The sequence below is a fragment of the Mus caroli genome, unplaced genomic scaffold, assembly GCF_978045245.1.
Source record: "Mus caroli unplaced genomic scaffold, Mus_caroli_1 scaffold_2, whole genome shotgun sequence".
NCBI classification, from domain to species: domain Eukaryota; kingdom Metazoa; phylum Chordata; class Mammalia; order Rodentia; family Muridae; genus Mus; species Mus caroli.
This window is the reverse complement of record NW_028227257.1, coordinates 77,778,602-77,795,831: the sequence shown is the minus strand read 5'-3', so window position 1 is coordinate 77,795,831 and position 17,230 is coordinate 77,778,602. Positions and strand designations below refer to the sequence as shown.

Sequence of the window (17,230 nt, the reverse complement as noted above, 5' to 3'; positions counted from 1 at the left end):
TCAGTCACACAAACTAGAGTGATGGGATCTCATCTTTAAAAAGGAATACAGCAAAGTAATGAGCTAGAGAGCAATGAGTGAGAAGACAGAACAGCTGGGGGAGGCCTGGGCATTTGGGCATTACGCAGAATGGTGTGGAGGGCAAGTCAAAGGGCTGGGAGAAAGGTCTATCTAGGCAGAAAACAAGTAACTTCCAAGATGAGGTTTCTAAGAAAAAGGCGGCCAGAATAGAAGTGTAGTGACCAGGGTGGAGAGGCAGGCAGCTGAGTACAGCCAGGGTTAAAAACACTGGGGTACACTGAGGTTCAGAGCTGGCTGCAAAGTCTGTGCTTTCTACCTTTCTAGTAGCTATGCTACTATTTGATTTGTTATGCAAATCAAATAAAGTGAAAGCAACTTTCTCCTAAGAACAGACTACCTAAGGATTAATGCACGATGAGCAGATGCTATGACTCAACAAGGAACTGGGATATGCCTAACCTACAGCTACTGGGGGCCTTCTGACAAGGGCCTGGGATATGCCTAACCTACAGCTACTAGGGCCTTCTGACGAGGGCTGGGAGATGCCTAACCTACAGCTCCTGGGGCCTTCTGACAAGGGCCTGGGAGATGCCTAACCTACAGCTACTGGGGCCTTCTGACGAGGGCTGGGAGATGCCTAACCTACAGCTCCTGGGGCCTTCTGACAAGGGCCTGGGAGATGCCTAACCTACAGCTACTAGGGCCTTCTGACGAGGGCTGGGAGATGCCTAACCTACAGCTCCTGGGGCCTTCTGACAAGGGCCTGGGAGATGCCTAACCTACAGCTACTGGGGCCTTCTGACGAGGGCTGGGAGATGCCTAACCTACAGCTCCTGGGGCCTTCTGACAAGAGCCTGGGATATGCCTAACCTACTGCTCCTGGGGCCTTCTGACAAGGGCCTGGGAGATGCCTAACCTACAGCTCCTGAGGCCTTCTGACAAGGGACTGGGAGATGCCTAACCTACAGCTCCTGGGGGCCTTCTGACGAGGGCCTGGGAGATGCCTAACCTACAGCTCCTGGGGCCTTCTGACAAGGGCCTGGGAGATGCCTAACCTATAGGTCCTGGCAGGACCTTCTGACAAGGGCCCTTTACTCACCATACAAAAAGTCACAGAATAGCTGGAGGCAGTATTGCTTCTCAAAGGGTGGACCACAGGCTGGAGATGGTGACAGAGTGGCTGAGGGAGTGAAGGGGACATGTGTCCCAGGGAATGATTGGTGGACCTTTAAGGCTTTTAATCAGCTTACTTCTACTTGAAAATCAATTTTTACCTATAATATTTATAACCCAAAGCTAAATTATGATTTTATATTTATGTATCAAGGTCGATGACAGCTGACACAATTCCTGGAGACTTCTGTTCTGAGCCCAAAGGCCAGCTAGATGAAAATGTTAGCACTGATATAAAATAAGACCTACTGCCTCAGAACAATGCCTTCAAAAAGGAAATCTCCCCTTCTAGGGCACTTATAAGTTATAGCCCAACATATAGTCCCTTCCCATTTCATGTGAGGTAATTAGATACTTATCTAGCAAAGTGTATTATCAGCAAATACCAAATACATTTCCTTACAGAGATTTCTCACTAACTCAGTCATCTGATCAAAACAGAGATAATAAAAACCTAAATGGCTAGTTTCGGTACTCCCTGATCTACAAGGTAAGGTGCTGACATTAAGTAGCCATAACCACACCTCCCTGTTTGCATGACTGCTTTGTCAAAAAAAGATGTGATTTGGTTTTATGCATGAAGTAAATAAGATTATTGGGCAAACCAAAACTTGGTGAGGGAAAAAAAGTAATGAGAAGCCATTATTCATAAAAAAACAAGTAGAAAATAATTTTAACTATTGATTTGGAATGAACTATCATTATTGATTTTACTATTATATAGCCTATGAAGTGTAAATGTTAAGTGTTGTTTAATAACAGCCAACAATTTAGCTATAATGCAGAGATGGTTTTAATGATTTCTGCCCATTAAATAATTAGATTACACTGGAAGCACTGCTGAGCATTAAGAATGCTAACATGCAGGAGAAAAACAAATGAACCGTGTTCTGGTACAAAAGCAAAGGGTGCTTGAGAAATTAGGTCAAGTAGAACCTTTCTGGGCCTCAGAAGGTAGATCACGCCAGTGCTCACCACCTAATTCTGAAGACTACCACTTAAGCCAGACAACTACCTAAGATGCCAAGTTCTGATGCTGTGGTCGACATGAACAAAAACCTTAAGTACAACTCTGATTTAATAATTAGATATGGCAAAGATATTAAGGCTGATGGCAAAGACTCCTACTGTGCTAACGAGCCTCTGTCCATGGTCTGGCACTTGTCACTCGGGCAGGCTAATTCATGACTGTCCTTCTGTACAGCATGCATCTGGAGCACTACCTTTGTTTTAACATGAAATCTGAACACCAGCTCTGAGTCTGTGCTCGTCCCCAGAAACCCAATGGCTCGAGGTGCTGCTCTGGGATCAGAACAGCTATCACACCACCCACCTGCATTCTGAGCTGACAAAAGCAGAAAGAAGATGGCACTCATCATTTCCAGAGCATGCACACTGGGAGAGGCTGAAGCCAAAGTCTCGGGTTCTACAACTGTTTTAGAAGAGGGCATCTGTGGAAGCCACTGGGGCAATTCCTCTCTCCAAACTTCACCTTAATGTTAAACTTAGCATACAAAAGCAAAACTTGATACTACATGCACTAAGGATCACTTTTTCTCATTAAGTCTTCTGGAATGGTAGAGGAGGCATAAAGACCAGGAAAAGAACTGGGAAATAGTGGGAGAAAGAAGGTCGAGCATTATGAATGTAACTTGTAATGCTGTTTCCTTAAGGTATCAAGAGGATAACTCTATTACTGTAATTTTAAACATGTTCTTAAAATATTTGTGCATGCATTCAACATAGTGGCACATGCATCTAGCAGGCAGGAGAGACACTGCAACACATTCAAAGCCAGAGTAGTCTATGTATTGAGACCCTAATGGGTGGGGTGGAGGAAGCAGACAGTCACATGTCAGTCTTTGCTGTCCTACCAGTACCACTAAGCTGTTCTCCAAAGGGGCACTAGTAACTAAGTTCAAGAACCCTCCCTCAGACCCTCTGTTCCTTGACTTGTGGACCATTTCCCAACGTCCTACCTAACACAGAAATCAAGTCTCCTAAATGATGAGCTGCCGCTGATCTCAATGACAGTAATTGCTTCATGACCTATACAAACTGTCTCCTTCATCTTCATCACACAGGTCCTGATTCCCAGACAGCTCTGCAGTGTGACAGAAAGCTGCAGACATCAGTTACTCTGCTATGGCAAATGCTTCCTCAAACTCCTTATTTGACCTACTTCTGGAGCCAGCACTTTCTATATCCAGACCAGGATCCCAGACACACACTCTAGATGTCTCTTGCGTGATTTTCAACCACGTTAAGGGCAGTATTCATTAGCTCCTACCTGTATTACTTTATGAGCCTTACCTCAACTGATCCCCTTACCTCAGAGGTCATTATCTGTTGTAATTTACACTGCATGAACTTGCCAAGCTAATCCCTCTCAGGTATAGCTATAATTATTTTGCATTTCTTCAAATCTTCAGTGGTTAATGAATTAAACAGAACATTTATCCTAGCCATCAGATAACAGACAAGGCAAATCCATCTTATGAAGATAGTTGTTTTATTCCATTTTTACAGAGTTCAACTAAGGCACAGACTGGTAGGTGATTAAAAAGATATAAATCAGAGGGAAAAAAAAACAGCTTCCCAGGCCAGAGCCACCACTTTCTATCTATTTGTTCTAGCTAACTCTCCAAAAGTTCCAGCCACTGTAGTCATTTAACCAGAATTAGAGTCACACATTGCTATGAGGATTTCACATGTGGTTACAGGCCCATTTTTTGGTCTTTGCTGTACCTTTATTAGGCTAAATTCCACTAGAGAAAGGCCCATCTATTTTAACAGACTGTTGAGAGACGATTTTAAACAAATGCAAAGATGTACCAATTTCTTGACTAGAAAGACTTGCCTACATAAAGATGTCAGATCAGTTCTTACTGAGCTAATTCAATGCATCTCATTAATGACCATGTTCTCCGCCACCTGCAGACCCTAGAACTGATTACGATTTAAAGGAAGGATATACCAATAAAACTACTTTGTTGAAAAAATAAACAAGAGAAATCTGCAATGCCTATCAGATTTTAAAGCATACTATAAAACTTATAATTTAAATGGTATTAACTCACAGACAGATCAATGAAAGAGAATAGGAAATCCTTAAGAGAATTAACTGCAAATGGAAACTCCTCTGAATGAAGTAAGCAAAGGCTGAAGAGCTAAGAATTAAATTATTTTAAAAGTGCATCTCCATACCCGGGAAATTTATGTGACTGGTGATGATTTTATACAAGTTCAAGTACCTTTCCCTACCTGGTGCTCTAATTAAATTTAATTCTTAATAATGGTGCAATTATTCAGAAGACCCTTGCATTGAATATAACTTACACTAACAAAAGCAATGAAAAATCACAAAAGAACAGTGTGCCTTGTTTTAAATTTCTACACAGAATACGCTGTTTAAAAATCCTTTCAGAAAAGGTAAGTGAAGGGACAGGGGATTACGCAAGCGCACATACTCTTTAGTGAAGATCCCTCGAGGGCCTGTGGCTGTGCCCTGGCTGGCGTCCAATGAATGTTTTTCCAGAATGTTGCGGGCAGCTGGACTTAAGCGGAACCTAAGAATAAAAACACGGAGATGAATGAAATTAATTAACCCTTATATTGATTGAAATAGATCTAAATGTGTCTACAGTTTTGCTGATAATTAGGAAAATGAATTCTTAACACTGAAGCTAAAATGAGTCTCAGAGAGAGCCACAGTCAGGCTGTCGAGATGGCTCAGCTGTTAAAGGCGAGGCTCATAACCCAAAATGTAAGGATAGTCACAGTCACAAACTAATGTCTATCAATCTACTTTATCATCAAAACACTCTTATAAAGCAGCGAGTAGTTACCCATTCTAAATAACTTTAGAAAGAGTAAAGGTCAGAACACACGTAAGATGGCTTCTGACTGCCAGTGTAAGTCAGGAGCAAACACAGGGAGCCCGGCATGGAAATGAGCAATGCTCTGCCGCCCAGGGAGCTAAAAGGTCACTCTGGTTACCCAGATCCCAACAATCTACACTGCACTCTCTGATCAAACTAGCACAGTATGCTTTGTAAACAGTAATATTAGGGCTAGGGCCTGCGTACTGAGTTTGGATCTCCAGTATCTACATAAAAGACAGGTGCAGAGGTGCCAATCTGCAACACTGGCACTGGTGAGCTAGGGACAATGGTCACAAGTACCTGTACTATCACAGGACAGTTGGAAAAAAACTTACCTGTGTCAGAATCTCAAATACTGAACTGTTTGAATAGGAACATATGCTAAAATGAAATTTTCATTTTGTATTAACGATACACTGGACACTTGAATTTACATTTAAACACAAAAAATTAAGTTTGGTCTCATGAACATCATTCTGCGATTTTAGAACCTAATTGAGGTTCAGCATAGATACCGATGATTTTATTCTATACTGAGCAAGCAAGGCTTTTAGATTCTAGACCAAACAAAACCGGTATTCACTGTTTATCAAATGAAGAAGGATGTAAAATAACCATGTTATGTTTCAGTGTCCTAAGAGAAAAGTGGACGATGCTGATTTCAAACCCCTAAAATAATCATTACCCTTTTTACACAATAATCATGTTTGATTGGACATCCATGGTCACATAAACGCACTCACCGTGCCGTCCCTTTGTGTTCCTTTCTGGCAGGACAAGGACTCTGCGGCTGTGGAGAGGGCTGAGTAGGCGCTGCTGGTTTTGAAACTGGAGGTGGAGCACTGACATCCTTGGGAATTTCCACCTGTTTCCAGTCTTCCCCTTCTTCAACCATCAAAGCAATGAGTGAACCCAGCTGTATATTTTTAGCACCTTCCTCAACCTGTATTTTAAAAAGACAATGGTCAGGATAGAAAAACCCAGGGTCACACGAAGTCACTAAGTCTCAGGTGCAAGGAAGACCTGAGCTAAAGGACACTGAAGACAGAGGGCTGTCCTCTTCCAGCTGCCACCTTCTGTCCCTGTCATTCCTCTCACTCTCCAAGTACTAATGCTGCCTCTGTGTCTTAGTCAGGGTTTCTATTCCTGCACAAACATCATGACCAAGAAGCAGTTGGGGAGGAAAGGGTTTATTCGGCTTACACTTCCATACTGCTGCTTATCACCAAGGAAGTCAGGACTGGAACTCAATCAGGTCAGGAAGCAGGAGCTGATGCAGAAGCCATGGAGGGATGATCTTTACTGGCTTGCTTCTCCTGGCTTGCTCAGCCTGCTCTCTACCAGCTCAGAGATGGCACCACCCACAAGGGGACCTCCCCCCTTGATCACTAATGAGAAAATGCCTTACAGTTGGATCTCGTGGAGGCATTTCCCCAATTGAAGCTCCTTTCTCTGTGATAACTCCAGCCTGTGTCAAGTTGACACAAAACTAGCCAGTACACTCTGGAAAGGAGCAAGACCCAGAATTTCCTGGCAGCCTCAAACCAGAGTTTCCCTTACTTCTTCTCTGATGTCATTTACTTCCTATCCATGGAGAGGCTGTGGGTACAGATGTCAACTTCCTGTCGCCACTAGCTTCTACATGGTTTCAGAATTCTATCAGTTCATAAGGGATTAACTCATTACTTTTAAGTAAATAATACTAATTAATTTTAAGTAAAACTTTCTCAGTAAAATTTATCTCTGGAGGGAAAAATGTCCCATAATGCACATAGAGCAGGTTAACGATTCTGGCTGATTTTAAGTTTATGTCTCTATTAAGTTTTTCCTGGAATACCTACCTAAAAACCTAGGAAATATCTCAGGAGCTTCTCATAAGGGCATCAGAGATACAGTGCTATCCTAGCTAATGAGATAATGTTTTCAGATGGTATCTGTCAACTAAAATCTAAACAAAATAAAGATTTAAAAAAAAAAACCAAAAATATTTTAAACATTCCAGCAGCACAAATTTGTTTTTTAAAATAATAATTATAATTTCTTTCTTAAAATAAGTTTTGAGCAAATCTTTAGATGACAATGTCCTATACTTTTGATAGTGGGAAACAATGCTGTTTCTTTATGGTTTCCTCTTACTTCCTCTCAATGTTCATTACACATTGGTTTAATGAAGAATATGACAGGCTGCAAGATGTTCATTAATGCAACAATTACCATGAAAAGTTTGACTTGTGGGATGGTGTGACATTTTAAAGTAACACTAATTTTGATATTCATTAGTATGTACACTATCCTGAAATTTAAAATAAAGGTCAGCTCTATGGGTTAGCTAGGAAGCTTCGCACGCTTAGTGATTACCAATGGAGAACAGAAGCAAAGACTGTAACAGGAAAGGACAGAGGCTACACCAGGCTACAACCTGACTACACAACACAAGCTAAAGAAGGGAATGGTCATTACAGTTCTACATAAAGTCATTAAAATCTTCTAGTGAATTAAGTCTTTCCTAGGCATGCTAGTGTGCTGCAGACATTTACTTCTATTGTAGGTAGCAATAGTCAAAGCTGGTGCAAACACATTAACAGTGGCATAAATAATCTTCTGCAAAATCCCACTTAGAAACCTATCGGGCCTTTGCCACACCCCTCTCCTGGCCTGATGCTCTACCACAATCAGGAGTCTGGGACAATAAGCATCCAAGATGCTCCCACACACTGTCTTACTCAATCAAAAACCTCTACGGCTCTTAGGCCAATGTGTTTTAATAGAAAACGAAGTCTTTTTACTACTCACAATCTGTGGTTCAAGTGAACTGTCTTCCCTACCACTGTATTCCCTCCTGAGCTTCAACACTGTCTCTGTTACGATGGCTGGCAACAACTGGCTATGTGAGCATAGTAATGATTGTTTTGCCATGGCTGTATCTTTATCTGCCAAGTGAAAATAGCAACAGTAGCTATCAAAGATTTGTTAGAAGGGACAAAGAAGTTCCCGATATAAGGGACTTTGAACAGTGCCTATCACTTGACATACACAGTAAAAATATAATTTCTGTGTTTGCCTTCAAGTTACTAAATTAAAACAAACATACTCAACAGGGATCAATATTAGACTACAGAGTTCATTTGGTAAGGATTAGAAATCCGTGCCTAATAGATCAGCACATACAGGGGAACATAATGAGACAACCTGCAAAAAAAATAATCATGCTATGCTCACATGGCCAAGTTGTTCCAGCTATAGTAACAGATATATGCCATGACACTAGAATATGAATGGACTGAGAATAACTGTTCAGTTTTCAGTATTCAGATGACCAAGTCTTTTCTTAATTGCTTTACTATCCACAGAACTTCGTTTTATGCCAGGGTTTCATACAGTCCTCCTCGCCTGGCATCTAGCATGCTGTGTAGGCAACACGGCTTACAAAGGTTAAACACAGGAACTTCCCAGTGACCACAGAATTATATCACCAAGAGTGAACAAGGCATAATCCATAACCTTCTTAAAAATGTGAATTCCAACTACACAGTAATGTTGTAGTGATGAAGACACAGGGTGCAATTTTATAGAACCTGTATCTTTAAGCACAACTAGTTGCCTGTCTCTGAAACTAAAAATCTGTCACACATCTTCCTAGCAAATCATTTTATTATGTTTACAAATATAAGGATTACTTCACAATGAAAAGCAAAGGTATAGCTCTCTTGCTTGGACAGGGAGATGGAAGGGAAGAAGACTAGAAATACCACCTTCGTGGCTTCTGCCCCATTCTGCCTGGTAAAACCACATACTTGCCGGCAGGAGCACACTGCTTCCTAGTCCTATTACTCAGAAAGCATTGGGATACTACTGAAGTCACAAAGGCCTACTACATACAGTCTTTCCTCTGGTGGGGAAGTAACCAGTACTAAAGCAGCCATCAACTATATCCATTTCCCACCTCGTCTCAGAATTTAGGACCAGAAGGATAGACACTACTGACCCACTAGAATGGCTAGAGTTTGAAACACATTACTGAGCAGTTAAGTGGAAAATGCTATTATCATGGAGACTTGCACAGCAATCCAGAGCTACAGCCAAGAACAGGCTGCCAAAAGCACACACAGGAAAATGTAGTTGAGTTTGTAGCATATGGTAATTCAAGCAGTCCTTTTCTTTTGCAAAATACCGTACAAATTATTAAGCAAACTACTTTTGGTATAGATTTTTTCCAGCTATAAAGACAAAAAAAAATTTACCCTTCAATTCACATTTCGCTCAAGTACATTAACTGTATGTTCACTGGTGTGTTTTAAGGGGGCTGCTGATAAAATACATTGCAAGGAGTGGACATTGGAAATATTAGAGTGTTGAGAATAAAACACCAGGGGCTAAGAAAACAAAACACCCAACAAGATCATTTCATATAGGAAACAAATGAGAGAAGGAAGGTCTACATGAACTAGAGTATAAAATCTTAAAGTGCTGTATATGCGGACAGAACAGAGAAAGGTCCACATCTAGCCAGAGAATAAAGTCCTAAGGAACTGTGTATGTGGAGAGAATAGACAAAGGGGGTGGGGTAGTTATACCTAAGCGTCACCTAGAGAATCAAACACCCATCCACAGAGGATGGCCATTAGAGGGACAGCTTGCTTGAGCAATTCAAGTGGTAGAGGGCAAAATGGATACTCACTGCCCAGTCACAGCAACCATGACTAATGGTGGGGCCAATGTCACCAAGGGCTGAGTGACCAGCAGCGCTGATGGCCACAGCAGCACTACAGAGTCCTAGAATGACATTTATGTATTTCCTTACTTAATCTTCCCTACTATGGCATGACTTCAATCATCTCCGCATCTAAGGGAATGACATCAACAAATGAATTTGCTACTTGTTCCACGTCATGTAGAGCTGACAGCACTTTCCACTTACTATCAACCTGGCAGTGACTACAGGGCCCACAGTCTCAGCTGTCACACTAACACCATACTGTCTGCTCCAGGACAGAAAACAAGTGGGCTCACAGTGAGCACACGGCACAGCCCAACAGCCATGCTTTACCCACACAGCTTTAAACTGGTTATATTATTTGCTCTGTATAAATGGTCTAAAATTCTGTCCTAAAACTACAATACACAAGACCTTTATATATAGGGCAATTACTAAATTTTGGCACTAAGATATTGTAAAGATGTGAATTAAAATGTATTATATAGTAGATAACAAGGCACACAGGAGGGACTTTATTCAAGGAGTTTACATAAAGAAAGATATCCGTGTCTTACCACTATCTTGGCTAAGATGCCATCATCGTTTGCATCTAAGGTGACCACAGCCTTGTCCGTCTCAATTTCACATAACGAGTCTCCAGCACTCACAGCTTCACCTGAAAAACAACAGTGGGTCTGTTTGGTTGTTCTGTTTTAAAGTGACATTTTATTACTTATTTATTTAGTGCTGTATGTGTGTGTGTATAGTTTGTATACATGTGTGTACACATACACACAATACATACATGGCTCATGTGGGGAAGTCAGAAGACAATTCGTGGGCGTTGGAGTTGGTTTTCTTTTTCAACCATATGGGTCGCATGGACAAAACTCAAGTCATGGAGCTTGCAGGCAAGTACTGAGCCTTCTTACCAGCCCTGTTTTATTCTTCTAAGTATGAAAATTAGTATGAACATGTGTACAGCATGAATGAATGAGAAAGCATTCTATGCTGTGAAAATACAATTAGTTCTCAATGTGTGTTTGCACATGTATGTGGATATTTTATGTTTTCCAAAAGCTATATAACGGGTATATTTACTATAATAAAAATTATTACAAAGATAGATAAAATTTTAAAAATGAATTCATACTCAGAGATAATAACAACAAACGCATTTATTTTTTGGAATAAATAAAGAGTCCTTGTGTCTTTATTTTTATTTTTGTTTTTAAAATGAAATTTTATATATCCATGCTAGGCTTAAGTAGACAAGGACAGCCTTGGATTCCTAATCCTCTACCTCTTGGCTTCTACCCCACCCCCACTTCAGGGATGGAATATGACTATTCCATCAAGTGAGAAACCATATCATTTACAATACTTTTTGTTAACTGTTTAGGACAAATTCAGAAACTCTGCTAGCACTACACAGCACAGAATGAATATAGCATAAACAGAAAATAAAATACATCTGTGATGCCAACTAAGACCATTTCTATGCAACAGAAAAAATATAAAACTCGAAATGTATACAGGAGACAACACTACAGAAGTGCAGGTTTCTGGACATGGAGGCCAAGAAAAAGATGTGTGTTGCGTGGAATAATGAAAATAACGGCAAGATCCCATGCTGTGCTGGGCAGCGGCGGGTCACAAGGCTCCAGTGGGGTCTTCTCATCTCAGCAGACTCTCTGGCCCAAAGTTCCCAAAATGTCTCCACCGGATTTGATAAGTTCCCTTGGCAGGTCTCTGCCACACCAGCCCCGTGCAATGATGGCCCACCTCGGGGTTAGCTGTCACAATACATGTTAAATCAAAACTCTTGAAGCTTATAAATAATCAGTCAGATTTACATATCAATAAATTCTCAAATCACAAGATGCCCACACAATTTCTGAGCCAACTGATAATGTTACAAGCTGCCCATCTAGATTAGACAAGTTATCCCAATTATTCTATCCTTTTATGATATTCATATCTACCTGTGGCTATTTAAAGCCACATGGAATCCGGATCATCTTCCTCTTGCTCCATCTTCCTTCCTTGTTCTCCTTCTCCCCTGTCCCCATCTCTGAAATTCTTTGTTCCACCTCCCTTTTTCCTGTCCAATCACAGGATTCTGTTGTATTAATATTTAAAGTGACTGGACAGGGAAATTTTTGCTACAGATGTGGGCCTGACAGAATGATCAGTTAAGGCTTCAGGAACCAAAGGATAAGAAATGAGAGGACTAAAACATCTCTCAGCAATATGAGCTGAGGCAAACTACCCTTGAGGACAATAGATGAGCATAACCCAGGGTGTGGGGAATGGGCAGGAGGAGAGAATGGAAACAAAACAGCAATCCAAACCACTGCCCACCCAAAGCAAACCACAAAACATGGTTCTCAAACACATAAGAAAACCAATGTTATAGAAATAGAATACAATCAATAATTACAACAGAAACTACATTTTGGGAAAACTACTATAGCAAATCTTTTCAAGTATTTTGAGATAAAACAGCCATTAAGAATACAAGAAATTTTTAAAAATTACAGAAATGAAACAAAATAGTGTCAGGAAGAAAAGAAAACAATTAAAAGTTGTGGAGAGAAAGACTCAAGGTCCTGAAGTGAGGCATCAAGGAGACAAAGCAAGAGCATGGCAATGGAGGGGGCACCAGCAGCACTCCAAGGGCAAACGGGATCAGGAGTTTCAGGGATGGCGGCTGGAGGGACCAGTGGAGAGGCAGTTGTAGAGACCCCTGCTGAGAAGTTCCCAGTACTAGAGGCAGGAGTCAGGGTGAAGAGTTCTAAATGGTTGTATTGATTAAAGCGGGTACATAAAGGAGTCGTGTGGCTTGGAGGGAGGCTCTGACTTTTATCTAGGTGCTGGTGACAGGATGTGTGCACACGAATGTTAATTAGCTTGACTGTGATGAAAACTCAGCAGGGAACAAGAGTATTAGACAGTATAAACATGAATCCACAATTGATAACCAGAGAGACTGCATCGTCGACAATAGAAAACACACTTTAAAAAGTTATCAGGAAAAAAACAGGTTACCTCAGTGGAATGACAGAGTCAGAGCATACTTCAGGAGCTGCAAGAGTCAGGACAGTGAAGTACCACAATACTGAAGAAAAACATTGTCTGGAACATTAGACACAGTCAGACAGCCAATTAAGAATGAATTGTCAAGTATTTCAAGGCACATAAAGTGTAGGTAAATTTACTTGTAGTGACTACTTTAAAGAGCTCTTACAAAATGTAGTTTAAGACAAGCAGACACAAATAGGAGGGATGTACACAAGAAACAAGTCACCACTGAAGGTGCTCACAAGTCATCCATTTACAATGTAACACCAAGGATTAAAAAGTGAATTAAACTCTAAAAAAATAACAGGATAGATAAGGAGAAGGTTTAGTGAGGGCTAACTGCGCTCACAACTTTGGTACAATTAGAAGAAAACTGAATTAATATTAGATCCATCTGGCAAAATTTAGGGATTTAAAAATATAAATAAAATCTATAGCATTCGAAATTCAGGAAAAATAGAAAACAACAAAATGATTGTCTAAAAGAAAGTGAGAGTATAAGAAATAAAAAGAATAAAAACAGAAATGTCTAAAAAAATTATAGAAATCAGCCCAGGGTATGAGTGATGGCAGTACCAATGAATAGATTAAAACCATCTATTACAAACAGATATTCAAAATGTACACAATACTAAAATCCTTGCAAATATGCCTTATAAGAGACAGACCAAAAACAAGGCTGAATGAAAACTACAGAAGTAGAAAAATATGAGATGTATAAACACATCTACTCATATACAGTTCTCAGCTGTATGCAGCAGAGATACTAACCGGCTGATACAGTAAGAGGATACCAAAGAAAAACCTAACATTAATAACTACGCCATCAAAGTTCAATGTATGGGACTTCTCTGTGTACCAGAATGAACAACCAGGTGATTTTACCTCAGTTACAGGAGCTCAGGACTACGAATATTAATATTTTAATGAAGTAAATTTAGCTGTTAGACGGTATTTATCAAACATCTAAAAGGTACCTATCTCCTTTATCTCCAACAGGATGTTTTGACCAACAAGTAATTTATTGACAACCATGTTGTGCACTAAGGATGTTGTCGTGGGAAACAAGATCAGGTTTGTCTGTTTCAATTTCTGATTCAAGGAACTCCCTACCTCCCTAGTAAAGTCAGCAGGGTAAGAAGTCAGCATGCTCTGGGAATATCCAGGAGGCCGTCTAACTCATCTCTAGAAGCAAAGAGAAGCTCCCTAGAATAAGAGGACAGCTCCCCAAGCCCGAGAAGATGAGGGGGCAGTGCGCCAGCCACGCAAGAAGGTGCACAGCCAGAGCCCTGAGACCACAGAGCAGGATGCTTTTTAAGCAAGTGGCAAATAGAGCAGGGGAAGCAGTGGAGACCAGGCTGCAGAGAGGCACGAACAGCAGGAGAGCTGTTCCTCGAGCCTGCCCTCCTTGTGCATCTTCCTCAGATGCTTCAGGAGAGGCCCATCTCCAGCAGAACCCCCACCCCAACATTTCTGCTGGAGGAATGGGAGAACCTACTAGACTAGGCAGCTTTTCAAAGACTTCTTAGACACAGACAATAAACTCTGGTCACACAGAAAAAAATACTGTGGTATTATTTTTCATGCACATTTAAATTTCAACTACTTTTTAAGAAACATTTACAAACTTACTTTGGTCATGTAAGTTTCTGAGTTACTCAACTGACACACTTCTCTGTTTCTGAATTCCTCTGCTAACTTGGGGAAAAAAATCCCAAAGTACATCAGGAAATACTTTGCTGCTACTGCTGCTCGCTCCTACTTACTCGTCACAAGCTCCTTCATAATACGAGAATTGAATCTGTGCCTTCTACCATTGCCCAAGTTTCAGCCAGTGTCCCCACTTAACTTTGAGGGCAGAGACTTCAGAAATCCTTAGTTCTTCATAAGGAAATATAAAACTGTTCTTCCCATTTACTTGGCTCCAGCATTTGATTTGCAGCACATTTGTAACATCTGGAAAAGACATTCTTTTTCTTTCTAAAGCCACATCTCTCTCTATTCACATAAAGACTATGTCACCAATATGAGCATGCTGAGGGAGCCAGGGCACGTGAACAGAGCAGGACACAGAAAAACCAGTCACTTGTTGAACCAGAGTTTAAAACAGAATTATTCCATGAGGAAGCTCTGTCTGTAATGATCAGGAGGCTGAGGCTGAGCAGTCATCACTGGCAGTGCACCCAGGACATTTGAGACTGTGTAAGGACTCCCAAAGATCTGAACCCATGGCTCCAATACAGATTAGCACTGAGCTACTTGGCAGAGTAGCAATGAGGAGCCTCTGCCAATCCCAGACACAAATGATCTCCACCAAGTCACTTATCCTTCCAGTTCAGGAAGATTTAAATGTGCAGCTATAAAAAAAAGGACCTATACGTTTTATGTTTACACTTCAAATACACCTTTAAAAAACATTTTGCAACATTTCCTGTTAAAAATAAAGTGGCAGATATATTTCTAGCTAAAAAGCCATTAATAATCACAAAGCAGCCTGCCTGCCTGCCTCCTCTGCACTGTCATGTAAACAGGTCACTCTGCAAACTTTCAGGTACAAGGCACACACAAGGACGGAAGGCACTATGAAAGCCTACCCTCCAACACAAGGTTCAGCTCCGCCCAGCTGTCTATGTTCTAGTGGGTCGTTCTTAGCTGAGGATCACTGTGGGTCCCCAGCGTCACGTGGCTGGCTGCAGAAGATGGCAGCTCCTCTGCTACCTGCACCATCTCCTCCTGGTCCATGTCAGGGTTGGAGGCAGTGCAGGCCTGGAGCAAGAGTGTGGGCCCAAGGAGGAGCCAGAGCAGAGGCCGCTGCCCAGTGCCGATGCCAGCACCATCATCCTGGTCCTCTGCCCAGATAAGCAGCTAAGAGAACTGAGGATGAGCCCCGCAGAGGCTTCCCCCTCTCCGACACGTCTCAAACACAGTCAACGGCCTCTTACACAACAATTTTATTCTCCTGAACGAGAAGACCAGACATGTTTCAAAGATGTGTGTAGAGAATGGCCGGCTGTTATCTGTTCATCGAGTGGTCAGATCTGTATGAAGAATACGGAAAATGTTCCTGTCATTGCTACAGGGAGTCATGGCGACCATAAAAGAAGCCAAACAGAAAAGCCTATTTTCTCCTGTTCTAGAAGAAATGTTGAGAAACGCTAGGTTTAAAGATAGGACCATCAGGTTGGTAAGAGCTGGTGCTGAGAAGGTAGTGGCTACCTCAGACAGCAGGTGTCTCTGGCATGCTCTACAACTGAACTGAGGTGGCAGTCACATCAGAGTGTACTGAAAATCAATGACTGTTACAGTACGCCAATTATTACATTGATAAAACTGTCAAAATAGCCCTGTACTGAACAAACTGTGAAATTTACTTTTCAAATGTTTCCACTTTGGCATCACAGACACATGGCCATACACAACAGAAGCCAGGGCCTCTGTGACAGCTGACTCCACTCTGATGACTCCAGAGGCACCCCAGGGGTACCTACTCACACTGCATGCAATGTCCTTCAGAATGATGCGACACTAGTTACAGATCATCAAACATCTTACATCAAAGTGGTGTGACACACTCATGGTTCTCAGTCACGTGAGGCAAGGCAGGGCACAAGGGCGGACTCTGACTGCCTGCTCCATCCCTGCCCTGCCAGCCTGCACACCATCATCTCAGTCTGCTTTTGTGCCACAGAGTAGAAAACAGACTTTTACACAGTGAGAAACTCGAATCTTCCATAATACACTTGACTTTTGGTTGAGAAATAACAAACTATGCTCACTTTAAATGGGAAACACTGAAATATACCCCCAAATAGGACATTTTCAGTAAGGGGGGAATTACAGCTCAACTCATCTTTCAAGAGATTGGATGTGTAGATACAGCTTAGAGTTTTCAAAGCACCTTCTCTAATTTTTTGGTGTTTTATTCAACTCTTAGACTGAAATAAAATATAATATTGAATACAAAGCTACTATTCTGACTCATTCAAAAGACAGAGATAACTTATATGCTATTATCTTACTTTTCTGTAACTTAGAAAATGAAATGAAGATGTGTCCTGCTAGAATTCTAAAGCCAAGACTTAGTTTCACTCAGTCAGCTCATTCCCAGGGTGGGCAGCCCAGTGGACAGACGTGGTGAATCTTGCGGTAGGATTCGCTGTACTCTGATCATCTTAGCTTCGAACACACAACACACATGTACTCGCAGCACTGTCTGACGTGGCTGTAACTACAAAGCCTCGGACTTTTAGGAACCCTTAAAGCTTATGAAGATTGCACTTTGTCACAGGGTATCAAATCATTATCTAGTCTTTTCTTGCACTATCTACCTTCTTATACACATTTTAAGTTCTAAAATAATTGTTTTAAATCA

At 41.3% G+C, this 17,230-nt stretch overlaps 1 protein-coding gene across 1 annotated transcript in view; it reads right to left on the bottom strand.

Annotated features, from left to right (window-relative positions):
* The window catches only part of Pdhx (pyruvate dehydrogenase complex component X), a 57,524-nt gene that overhangs the window by 15,305 nt on the left and 24,989 nt on the right, over nucleotides 1-17,230 (bottom strand). Inside the window, exons 3-5 of the mRNA XM_021151849.3 lie at nucleotides 10,350-10,450; nucleotides 5,822-6,021; nucleotides 4,665-4,763 (exon numbers count right to left, since the gene is read on the bottom strand). Coding sequence (XP_021007508.1) covers nucleotides 4,665-4,763; nucleotides 5,822-6,021; nucleotides 10,350-10,450 — 400 coding nt within the window. The remainder of the gene's footprint in view (nucleotides 1-4,664; nucleotides 4,764-5,821; nucleotides 6,022-10,349; nucleotides 10,451-17,230) is intronic.